A 13,010-nucleotide genomic window follows, 5' to 3' on the forward strand; every position below is an offset into this window, starting at 1 on the left:
CCAGTGATCTCAAGCATATGGAAGAATTTCAACTTTTAAAACTAGAGAATAACGAATAGTTAATAACATGCTTTCTGGTTCAAATTACTGGATGAAACTCAGTCCTACTAAACAGGAAACATGGGGCATTTCTGACCACTTTCATAAATTTAAACTCAACACTCACCCATGTATATGATATATATGACCCCACAAATGACAGCAGCATAAACTCAGCACTTTTACACATAAATAGATTAGCAAATCAGTATTTTGTTACTGCTTAGCTAACTTTAGTTATTTTCCCGAAGCAGATCTGTCATCTAAAGAGGACATTCAAAGGGAAATAAGGAGGGCATGCTCTTTAGGGCTCTCAGGCAAGCCCATGTACATTTTCTGAATCAATGTAATTATACCAGTTTGGAAATCAAGGTTGTTAAATCCATGCAATCACTAGTGTAAAAGCAGTCATTGAACTAAGAAGAACTTTATGCTGGTATTGCTTGTTTCTACATACAGAAAACAGTGAAATATTTGCTATGAGAACAGATGCTGCTGCTGCTATAAATACAAGGATAAATGGCACCCTTTAGGGCTGTAAGGAAAGATTCAGCACCCTGTTCCTTTAATTAAGGTTTGAGGTCTCACCCCATATCCATCTGTAGTGAGGGATGCCCAGTTGACATCCTGTTCCTCCCACTCTACACTTTCCAGCCAGTTGGGAGAAGAGGATTTTTGTACCAAAAATCTAAATTAAAGCCAACCTAAACAAATGTTTTTCCTGTCATTGTCAATGTCACATGTTCCTATGCTTCCTTTCCTGTGCACCTTATCCTCCTCTATCTTGTGCCACACTGCTTTGGTCAGAGCTCTAAAAAACAGCAGTCTTTCTCTCTTAATTTCTGTGCAGCACCTGGCACACTGGGAGCCAGATCTCAGCTGTGGCCTGTAGGAACTGTGTAATACATCAATCAGAATCAGCATACATATTTGGAACCCTCCAAAAAAACATCAAGCAGACCTGGGGAGAGGCAGCCTTGGCATTTCTGAGGTAGAAAGAAGCAGGTACAACCCTTTATTACATTAAACAGACCTTCAGGCCCTCTGCTTCCCCTATAAAGAAACAAAACAAAGGGATGCGAGTCTAAGATAACAGACATATTTCACAGGTTACTTTTAACCAGAATATATGCAACATTGAATGACAAAGTGCAGGAAGGAAGTATTATTCATCAGATCTTGCAATATCTGGGTGCTCAGCTGACCTGTTTGTGGCAACAGAACCAGCTTCCTGACTCAGCTTAACAAACACACAGGGCAGAACAACGGGGTGTCATATAGAACTCGCACTTCTGTTGCTTTCCCCCATTTGAAATCTTCCACTGGGAGTTAAAGTACCTTGGGTGTTCCACAGTCACACTGCTCCCCTCGCTCTATGAACTGGTTCCCACAGACAGGCCCGCCATACAACTCATCAGCCTTGGGGACATTCAGCAAGCAGCTAGTTCTGGGGTCACTGAGAAATGTCTGCAGGTCACTTGTGCTACAGCTGCTGAAGTACTTTGGGTAAATTATGCTGAAGAGAAAGAAAAATAGACACTATTGTGAGCAGCACTTTCCAAGTAAAAGCTCCAAAACCTTCACATTCACCAACCCAACCTGACCTTTGCCCACTCCACCTCAAAAAAGCAAAAAACTCACTGTTAAAGCAGTAAATAACCACGAGGAGTTGATCTGTTCTCACTTAGGTCAACAATTTCAGTAGGAGCAACCCCCTAATCTACGGTGACATTGGCCTAGTGGGTTCAATTGCTGCATGATGAGGCCCCTAGCAATTCTCTTCTGCTTACCCAACACTTGCTGCCATAACACATCCTCCATCAGTTTTGGGGGCCATGCACCTGCAGCCATCAATGTCTTCATCATGAGACATTCCTAGATTGTGTCCCATCTCATGAGCCATGGTTGATGCAGCCCCAATAGGATTCATGCTATGGTCCTATGCAATAATAAGAAGGATGAAAGTCAGATGACACTAAAATGCTTCCATGGTATTTTTTCCCAACTTTAAACTCTGTGTGCAATTCATGCGTTGAAGCTAACATTCAGGGCTAAACAAAGGTTAATGCTTTACAGGTACAGTCCTACAACCTCTGTAAGTGTGTGTGAAGTTCCACTGACTTCAGGGTCTTAAGAGTCTTAAACAAAATGGTTACAGTAAGGGGCACACTGATACAGATTTTAGGGCCAATACCGATGGCCGTTTATTATTGTGCCACATCTGATTGCCTATACGCAGCCCGGCAGCTTGGAAAGCAGCATTCAGCTGGTAAGTCTGTTGGGGGGAAGGGACGAAGGGGAGGGAAAGGGTGTGGGGGGGAAGATCAAGGCCCCCATGGTGAGGAAGGGTGTGGGGCTGGGCTGGGGCTGGGGCAGGCGCTGCCCGGCCAGGGCTGGTTGTGGGACAGAGCCATGAGCGTATTGTCCAGGGTGCAGGAGGGAGGGTGGCTGCCACCACTGCACACACCCCCGGGAGAGGCACAGGGGGCATATGCCCCACAGATCTGTGCATAGGGCGAGTGGGCTGCCACTGTGGGCTAGGGCTAGGGTTGGGTTTTTCCCAGAGGCCGGAACTGTACTCGGGGCGGGCAGTGACAGCACTGGGGGGGGGGTACTATGGCTCTAGCTCCCCCGTAGCCCCGCCTTCCATGAGAGTGGCCCTGGCCCAGCCCTGGAAGTGCTTGGTGCTGGCCCTGGCCCCAGCCAGCAGCAGCAGCCCACCTTCACCCCGTGCATAGATGGGGGGGCACATGCCCCCCCATGCCTCCCCTGGGGGTTTGCGCAGCGGCAGGAGCCACCCTCCACCCCCTAGATAAGCCACTTGCAGCTGTGCCACACCCCCCACCTCGCCCCGAGCTGGGCGGTGCCTACCCAGCTCCAGCCCCACTCCCTCTCTCACCGTAGGGGCTTTGATCTGCCCCCCCACCCCACACATGCCTTCCCTCCTCCATGCCCCTTCACCCTAACAGATTTACCAGCTGGATGCTGCTCTTCATGCTGCCAAGCTGGCCGCATGCATGCTGCAGCTGCACGCATGCACACAGCATTTATCAGCAACGTTATCGGCCACAACAGCCAAAAAAAGCCGATTGCTGATAATGTCAATTTTCCTTTTATCAGTGCTGATACGATATGGAATGATGTGTTGGTGCACCTCTAGTTACAGCGATTCTTTTGAAAGCAGGCTACACAGGTGCACTGGGTGACCCCAAATTCAGGAGTCAGCTACTTCCAGGAAACATGGAATAACATTGTTCTTCCACAACAATTTCAGCTATCAAGAGCTCACTTCCTAGGGACTGGGGGAATAGAGCAGACATGGTGAAGGAGCTGAGGAGAACATTCAAAGAGACTGACTAACCATGGGAACCCACCCTCACCTACCATGTAACTCATTCCTATCAGGACATCAATGGTGAGGAAACAAAGTGCCACCAGGGCCAATTTTGGCCAAAGCCAAGAGAAGCAGCTCATAGGCATCTGAGTACAGACATAAGCCATAAGAGTTTAGGTCAGGCATCTTGCTGGATTATGTCATTTGGGCAGGATTTGGCCTTCCTAATTCCCCTGATCTTGCAAAAAGAGGCCTATGGATAGAAAAGGATGGAAGCAGACTCTCCATGACTATGTAAACATATGCCACTCTCAAGAAGGCAAAATGCAGACAGTCTTCCTTTTGATTGGAAAACATTAGGTTCCATATTCTATCCTAACAATTAGGTACATGAGTACACTTAGGTACCTAAATGCGATCCTATTTCAACTTGTTAAAGTCCATGAAAAACTGTTAATACCAAAAGTGGGTGATCCTCCTTCTCTTCACTGCTTTTCTGAGACTCAGTCTTAAGGCTCAGATGATGGTATGCTTTGCAGATGATTTTCAGGGACTTGTGCAGGGTGGAATAGAATGGCACTTAGGTGCCTAAGGTACCATTCAGACACCCAGTAAGTGAAACAGGAACTGGCTTAAGAGTAGTAGGGATCCAAGTTTAGGATGGGAATAATCAGACAAAAGCAGAGGGCAGGGTGTTTGCCAGCAAAAGCTGTCTGATATATACCTCAGCTCTGTGAATCACTACTGTGCCTCCCCTCTTGTTTAGAAAGAAAGCTGTTAGCAAGACACACCTGATTCACTCCTCCTGAGTTCCTGGTGCACATGGCAAACTTCTTAGCAAGCCCTACAGTGGTTCCCTGGAAGTCTATCCCTCTGTAAAAAAGAACAGTTCTCGTAAAATGATGATCAGCATCCAAGACCAGTCTGGGGATTTTGTATGGTGAGGCCACATATATTGCCAGTAGCACAGCACAGGATATGCTGTTCCACATGCTTGGGATCAAGGAAGTGACTGCAAAACACAGAAAGTTTCAATCTTTGATACAGAACCTAATGTAAACCCAGAACCTACCCTGCTCTTGGTAACACAGTTCACAAGAATACACAAAGTATTGGCTATGGCAAAGCACACCAAGGTCCATGGAGCCAGTGTGCAGGGAGAGAACAAATCCTGTCCTCTCTCCTTCTCTTTGCTGACATGTGACCTTCAGAGTCACTCCTGGCTATGTTTGAGAGAAGAAACAGAATGGTGATGGTGTGGTACTGTGTCCTTCAAACACATCCTATCATCTACAATCCTATCTATGCCGCATTCACAGTTCTCTCAACATCATTAGCTCATCCAGTAAAACAAATCTACCATAGCACCCTCCAGCTGCCCATAGTCTATCCTAGCTGTCCCTGGTACCATCAAATATGCCAGCAACCCCCTGCAAGCCCAGAACCTCTAAATCAGGGGCAGGCAATTATTTTGGGTGGAGGGCCGCTTACTGAGTTTTGGCAAGCCATCGAGGAACACATGACAGGCAGCCAGGGGCAAATAACTATTGATTTTCTAAATATTTTAGGGGCCCCGTGGGCCAGATAGAATGGTCTGGCAGGCCGCATCTGGCCTGCGGGCTGCATTTTCCCCACCCCTGCCCTAAATTCTCCCCAATGCTATTTCCACAATTTGAGAGATCTGCTGTAAGGCAGAAGCCAAGCCCATGTTAACAGAGGCATAGAGAACACTTCTTCCCCCAAAAGCAAGTTTCCCCAAGTAACCCTTTGGAGTTACTCTTAGCTCTTCTTTTGAAGCAGCTGGTACCAGCTCATGCTAGACACTGGATACTGGGCTGGAAGGGCCCTGCACAGATACATGATTCTTTTACAGTTCCTTAAAGTCAGAGAGCTCAGGCCTACAGCATATGTAGAAATTCTTGCCCATGAGTGTTCCTGTTACTTTAAAGGGACATGTCACATTCTCGGAAGGCTGCATGTGCTGGCAAGCTGTGTGGAGTCAGGGCTGAGGGCATTCACAGCATGCCTGCACTGATATGTCTTGGTGTTTGTACAGCATCAGATTCTGTAATATGTGAATGCACAGTGCTCAGCCACGCCCATGCAGCCAGTGAATTATTCACGTGGGCAGTATAAGAGCAGCACTTACGTTATCAGCTGTGCATTGTCATGCTTCTTCCTCTTTATCAGGTGAGTATCTCGCCAGAGAAGGAAATTTTCCAGCGTGGTGTCTGGGTTGGGACTCACAGTGATCCTGTCTCTGTCATTCCAGACTTCCAGGCCTATTAAGGCCACACGGAGATTGAGAGGCTGATAAAGCTGCAGTAAGAGAAAGCATCAGAGAGAGCATCTGCACTGGACCTGGCCTACAAAAAATTATCAATCCACACCAGGATGACACCTGGCACCCAGATGGTGGTATTACTTCCTGAGCCTCATGCCCTGTTGAGTGGGGAAGAACTCATTTTTACATAGGATATAACTTTTTTTCCTTCAGTCACCACTGCTGCTCCCCACTCCAGGCCATACTCTGCCCAAATCAGGTAGTGTCTAGGACATATTCAAGGATGGAATTTGATATCCACTCACTCTGTCCCCTTCACCTTTGGCATGACACTCCAAGCCATATTCTCCTTCTAGCCATGGGTTACAATTCTACCAAAGGCAATGGGAGTGACATTCAAGCAGCTAACAGGAGAACAAGCCCTTCCTCACTGGTTAGGGGTAGAAGCTTGTACCTGTGTAGAAGCCCTGAGGAGCCATACCAAGGTAGGGGCAGATCTAGACCTGAGCTTCAAGGCAGCCCTTGTGACACCGGTGGGACTACTCATATGGTTAGAGTGAATTGCATGCTTGAATGCTATGTTGGGTGAGTGTCTGAGTACTCATAACCCTGCTGAACTAAAGCCTGAGACAATAAGGACCAGATCCTATTCTGCCTATCAGGAATCTAAGTGGACTAAGGGGTCAAAGTGCAATTCTGTTCCACACTGCTTGAGTGCTGAAAATCCATTAATTTATCTACTTTTGTAACACACCCTTAAAGTAGGTGTGACCCTTAAAAGTGAGTCACAAAAAGCAGCAAAGAGAAGAAGCACCCACCAGTCTTCTGTATTAGCAGCCTTCTGGGACTCATGCAGGGTGAAGTTAAATCAGTTAGACCAGTGCTTCCCAAACTTTTCCTCAGCATGACCCCATTCATGGCCCCCTTTTCTCAGCATGGCCCCATTTCCTCAGCATGGCCCCTCACTCCCAACCCACAGCCCCCCACACTTGCTACCCATCCGCTGATGTTGTGACCCCATTTGGGGTCGCCACCCACAGTTTGGGAACTGCTGAGTTAGACACTTGCATCTATTTACATGCATAATAGCTACAACAGAATCTAGCCCTAACTGTCTTCTCTTCTATTCTCCATGACAACTAGAACATTACTTACGTACAAGCCATCTTATCTCTAAAAATGCCCCCCAAAGTAAACACTTCAGTCAGGGAAGTTGTACAAAGGCATCTCAGGGGCTCAGTGACATCATCAGCACCCAGCACCATAGCACCCAGGGTATGATACCAGAGGTGTACAATGGGCCCTCCTGATGTCACATTTGCTCTGCAGTAAGCTTTCACTGGGTCCTTCCTCACCTACATCTGGGTTCCTACTGTGTCTATCTACATTATGTGACATTCGTCTTTGCTTATATTTATAAATTGACTACTACTGGTTTGTCACCAAACACGGTGAAATGGCCATCATACATTGTATTGAGACACTTTCCAATCAAGCCTGTTCTCTATTATTATTTGAGGCTGAAGCAACTATCTTCTGTCTCCTGACTGCGTGCATTGATTAGAGTGTTTGACGTAGTTATCACTGCAAGCAACAATCAGCCCAGTCCCCCAAGCCCTACTTTAGGGAGTGGAAATTGTGCTGATGTTACTGGGAGTTTTGCACAAGGAATGAGAACAAGATGGGCCCAGCAGCCTCACCACAGCATGTGGTACCTTGTCAACGTGATTCACAATTTCCTTCATGCGATTCTGGACTGTCCTCAAGTCTCTGTATTTCTTATACTAAGGAAAGAAACAAATTTCCAGTGAAGTTGCTACAGTTTCTTTATAGCACTAGAGAATTAAACGGTCTCAGCCCATTCATTCCCTTTACCTCCTCATTGTCCACTACCAAAACCAGCTCCACATACCAGGGCCCTTTCTGTAATGGATCAGATTTCTGAAAGACAAAAGTAAATGCCATATGGAACTTGAACTCCATCTCTGCTAGCTCTAAACAAAGGCTGCATGACAGAAGCCTTCCTGCAGGGTTCCTAAGCATGAACGCTCACTGCTTACAACCTGTTATATTCTAGAACATAGTCTAGTTTTTTCTGCATTAGTTATTCTAACTGCTGGGCTTGCTGCTGCTGGTTTGCTGAGCCTTCTTTGCAGCTTTTCCCTCCCCAGTCATCCGTGATCAACTCTGTCCTGATAGGGGGCTCTGGTCCCCATTGTCACAATATCTAAACACTGCATACTGCTGAACATGTTTCTCCTCAGAGGGTGCATCTACATGTGCATTAATGCACTTTAGTTAATGTGCATTAAATCTAGTACCTCCGGGCATTTATACACACACCTTTTTGTCCCACAATGCACCAGAGATCCACTGCTTCAGAGTAGACTTGATTAATCGAGTCTGCTCTGCATGCAAGCTGATGCAAACTGCATTGCACACAGTTGTATAAGCGGCATAATGTGTGTCAGAGTGCAGAAAAAGGTGGTGGTGCACTTTTGAACTAAAACACCTTTTATTTGTTTTAGTTCAAAAGCGTGCCACCACCATTTTCTCAGTGCTGATGCACATTTCACTGCTTATACAACTGCAGACATGAGCTTGTCTTAATGAGTATTAACTAAAGAGTATGGGGCGCTTATACACAAGCAGCGAGGCTGCTCCGACGTGCTGGAATTCCAGCATGTTACAGCAGATTCAATAAATTGAGTCTGCCAGAGTGGGACAATTGCACAATTGCTCCAGCTTCCCCCTGTGTCTCATGTATCAGTGTCCCTGCACTTAAAAATGGCAACAGGGGCACTAGAACTAAAGCTCATTCAGGCAACCCCGACACCATTTTTAAGCACAGGGACGCTGATATAGGAAACACAGTGGCACTTTAATGAGCTCTGAGTGGCTTTCAGAGCTACTCTAATTAAATCTCCACTCCCCCCTGCACTCCCACCCCTGGAGCACATGTAAAAGTGCCCGCAGTTTTTAAGTAGCTTATTTAAATGTACATTATCTAAACAGCACAGGGAGCCAACTCCAATGAGCTGCAAATCCAGAGCATTGGAGCAGACTTGATTAATCAATTAATTGAGTCTGCTGGAGCGCGGAAATTCATGCACTCCAGCAGACGTTAGTATCATGTGTATCAGAGTCCCCATGCTGAAAAATGGCGGTGGGGTGCTTTGAACTGAAGCTCATTCAATAAGCTTTAGTTCAAAGCACCCCACCACCATTTTTCAGCATGTGGGACACTGATACTTGTGACGCTTGGGCGCTTTTAATTAGCATTTCATTTTAATTAGAGCGCCGCCCCCCCACACCTCCTAAAGCATATGTAAAAATGCCCAGTTTTTTTAGTGACACTTTAATGTGCATGAAAATAGACTAATGCACATTACAGCACATGTGTAGATGTGCCCAGAGTTGCCTGTTAAGTAGAGAAAGGCAATTATTCTCATTATATAGAAGGGAGACACAGACAGACCTAGTGATTTGCCCAAGATCAAACAAGGAGTCTGCAGTGGAGCAGGGAATCAATGCCAGGTCTTCCAAAATCTGGGTTGCTGCCCTAACACTGTAGTGATAGCTACAGCAATGGGTTACAGTCAGCAGCAGTGCAATTTGACAAGCAGTGAGATATGTAAAGCATGGGAGGTACTTTTGCCTTTTTGCAAACTACTCACTCTGTCTCTTCATACCCTTCCTCTCAATGCCCCCTCCAAACAAACAGTATGATCCAGAGCCTATAGAGGTCAACAGACTGCCATTGTCTTTAGTAGGCACTGGGTCAGGCTCTGTGTTTTACCAATTCAACCCCAACACAGTGGGATACGCTGGCTTCCTACCCAATGATGGAGTTTCATGGGTGCGGCAATTTTTGGCTCATGATCATATTCCAAAGTGATATTGGAGTCTCCACAGGTTGCACGCTTCATTCTCAGGTGTTTTGCCTTGTACACAGCATGCTCCATCTTCTCATTCTCTCCCAGTGGCTCAATTAAATAGATGGCTTGATTAGTCCCAAAAAATCCACTGCAAAGAGATGTAGGGGTATATGACTTGGTGTCAGGGGGCACATCTACACGTTTATTAATGGGCAGTACCTACTGTGCATTAAATATAGTACTTGTACTATATAAAGTACTAAAGTACTAAACAAATGTGCAGTAGGCTGCCATACTGTGCATTAGTGCAATCATACACCTTTTGTGTGATACTTAATACGCAGTAGACTAATACAACCACACATTAACATATTAGCAGAGTTTTTGTTGTGCGCATTAATACGCAGTAGAGTTAGTCTACTGCACATTAAGCATCTTGTGTAGACACGCCCAGGGACATGTAGTTCAATAAAAGGTTTCACAATCAGCTAAACCAGGGGTGGGCAAAATATGACCCGTGTGCTGGATCTGGCCTGCTAGACCAGGGCCCCAACAAAAAACAATTACCAGCCCATGGCTGCCCCTCTGAAAGCTGCCAAGAGGCTTTCAGGGGTCATGCACTATTGGACTGAGCGGGCTCCGTGCCTCCACCTCTATGGAGCTCCAGGCACTCCATCTGGGAGCCTCATGTGGAGGCATCGAGTACAATGGCTTGCAACTGAACACCTGGCGAGTAGAGAGGGGAGCTCCTGCCTGCAGGAAGGGGGGAGGGGTTGTGGGTGGTGTTGGGGGTGGGCCCACCCACCACAGCGCACAGCCGGGGTGGGCCCACCCACCACAGCGCACAGCCCCTGCTGCTGGTGGCGGCAGCAGCAACAGGCAGTGGGCCCTCTGGGCACTCCTGGCACGCTGCAGGCAGAGCCCCCCAGCAGCACACAGCTCCAGCTGACTCCCAGGAGCTGCACGTGGCAGCATGGAGCTAGCCTGGCCCACCCCACTGGTGCGTGCCTTTGAGCCAGACTAGGCTGGCTCTGTGCCAGCATGTGCAGTTCCCAGCTGGTGGGTGTTGTGCACCACTGGGCCAGGTCAGGCCAGTTTCGTGCTTCCACGTGAGGCTTCCAGCCCTCTGGCAGGGATCCGCACATAGAGGCATGGAGCCCGCCTGGCCCAATGGCGTATGACTCCCCACAGCTCCCAGTCCACATGCCACTGGGCCACGCAGGATCCATACCTCCACATAAAACTCCCCACTGGAGTGCTGGAAGCTCTACATGGAGGCACGGAGCTGGCCCAGCCCAATGGTACACAGTTCCCACCTGTAGCGTTGGGAGCCCCACATGCTGGCACGGAGCCTGATTTGGTTTGAAGGTGTGTGCCAGCAGGCAAGACCGGCTCTGTGCCACCATGTGAAGCAACCAGGATTCAGCCAGAGCCATACATCGCTGAGGGCTCTTCCTGCCACAGAACAGGAGCGCCCCAAGGACCTGCCGCCTGCTGCTGATGCCACTGGTGGCAAGGGCTGTGAACCATGTGTGGGCGGGTGTGTGTGTGGCGAGGAGGGATTCCACACCCACCCAGACACCCCACACTCATCCACACACACTTCCACACCCACACACCCCCATCACACACACACACCCCACCCCCACACAATATACAAGAGTAAGACTTTATTTTGAGCTATTATGCAATCACCTCTTTATATATTATGCAACCACAAGTATATCAGGAAAAAAAAAATTTAATAAAATTAAAATATGTTATAGCAGATGTTTGATTTTTAGTATATGATTTGTTTGTTTTGTTTTGGTTCCAAGATGGCAACTCCCCCCCCCCCCCACCAAGGGAGTACTTCTGTGGGGGCGGGGTGTGACTTCTAGTGGTAAAGGTCAGGAGTTAGCGGGTGGGACTTCCGGTCTCAAGATGGTGATCAGGGGGTAAGACACCTGTCAAGGGGTGGAGCTACCCTTGCAGCGCTTGACAGCTCACCAAAAATCATTCAGCGGCCCTCCAGCTGAAATACTTGCCCACCCCTGATCTACACAGAGATATTTCATCATCTGCCTCCCCCCTTTGAGTGGCATGTTAACACTTCTACAGGAGCTGTATAGCTACAGTATGGCATAGGGACGCTGAACTTTAAGAAGAACAGTGTTATTGTTCACTGGTCCTCTCTTAAGGTGGATACTGACATTATCTTTTCTTGTCTTTGTGCTGCCATAACATTTTTTTAAATGTTATGGCAGCAATTAAAAAACAGCAGCCAGTGGAGTGGGGTTTTTTTCCTATTCCTCTGGGTAGGGGAAGGGCACTTTACTATTAAAGCATGACAAAATAGAAATGAACGAAAATTAAATCATCAGTTCCAAGCTACTATGAATGTCGTGGTATAGAAAACTTCAGTGTGATGCCTATGGCCCTGACACCAGGAATGATCCCAAACAAGGAGAGGCCTGTTTCCCAGGTACAGTTCTGATGAGATCCAAACACCACTGATCCCAGGGGAGCAGTTGATGCTAGAATGTTTCCCAGTGGGGGGCAAAGCTTTCACAAGAACAGCTCATTCAAGAGTAGACACATCAAATATGAGTCCAATGCTGGGCCAAGAACTCAATCCTATACCCTAGTCTGACCCTATTCCAGCTCTAGACCCAAAGGTCATTTCCTCAGGCCAAAAGGACCTTCTCTGCCCTATAAGAATGATCTGCAGATGAGCTATGTACTGGTTTGCTCCAGATTCACAAGACTTTTGATCAAAGAACTTGGTCTAATACCATTAACAAGAATAATAATTAAATAACTGTGCTAATAGCTAGGAGCCTGAGAAAAGGGTATGCATGGGAATTGGTATTATAATGTCCTTAATGTAAGGGCAGTACATAGTTATCTAACTGGCAAAAAAAATTGCACGCCAAAAAGTATCCAAGCCCCACGATCTTGGAGGCTGATGCTGCAGTGAATGGAGACTACAAAGAGTTGGGTAATCCCTTGACCACTAACATGATTTATTCCTAATGATGCTAAAACACTGGTAAAGAGAATAATACCTCAGAGTGTGAGCTAATCTATGCAAAGTTCAGGAAGAGACTGTTCCCAGGCATTGCTCCATGGCCAATGTTGCACAGCTGGAAAGGAGAATTATGGGCCCTTTTTTCACCTTGTTCTGGGCCTCTGAAGAATCAGTAGTGGCCAGAGAGGCCAGAATAAGCTATTAGCATCCAATCAAGTATGGAAGAAAGATGTGATACTAGGTTATATGCAACATGTGTCCAAGCCAGTGGTGGATATACTGTGAAACCAACCATGGGGTGAGATGGGGCCCCCAATGCTCACACTGCTGTTGCTGCTGGAGAGCCTCCTGCCTTTGGTTTCTGGTCCTCCCTCCCACCCAACGGGTTGTGGGGATCTTCAGCTGTTGGCTGGAAATTCTGGCCACCGCACCTCCCCCATGGCTGGTGTGCCACGCTAATTCCCC

At 47.3% G+C, this 13,010-nt stretch overlaps 1 protein-coding gene across 2 annotated transcripts in view; it reads right to left on the bottom strand.

The window, feature by feature from the left end:
• ADAM8 (ADAM metallopeptidase domain 8) overlaps window positions 1-13,010 on the bottom strand; it is a 70,629-nt gene that overhangs the window by 28,853 nt on the left and 28,766 nt on the right. For both annotated transcript variants that reach the window (XM_059729700.1, XM_059729699.1), the window contains exons 6-12: window positions 9,497-9,683; window positions 7,533-7,598; window positions 7,373-7,441; window positions 5,523-5,692; window positions 4,165-4,246; window positions 1,830-1,978; window positions 1,378-1,555 (exon numbers count right to left, since the gene is read on the bottom strand). In XM_059729700.1, coding sequence (XP_059585683.1) covers window positions 1,378-1,555; window positions 1,830-1,978; window positions 4,165-4,246; window positions 5,523-5,692; window positions 7,373-7,441; window positions 7,533-7,598; window positions 9,497-9,683 — 901 coding nt within the window. The remainder of the gene's footprint in view (window positions 1-1,377; window positions 1,556-1,829; window positions 1,979-4,164; window positions 4,247-5,522; window positions 5,693-7,372; window positions 7,442-7,532; window positions 7,599-9,496; window positions 9,684-13,010) is intronic.

This window comes from Alligator mississippiensis, chromosome 6, assembly GCF_030867095.1.
Source record: "Alligator mississippiensis isolate rAllMis1 chromosome 6, rAllMis1, whole genome shotgun sequence".
Classification (NCBI taxonomy): domain Eukaryota; kingdom Metazoa; phylum Chordata; order Crocodylia; family Alligatoridae; genus Alligator; species Alligator mississippiensis.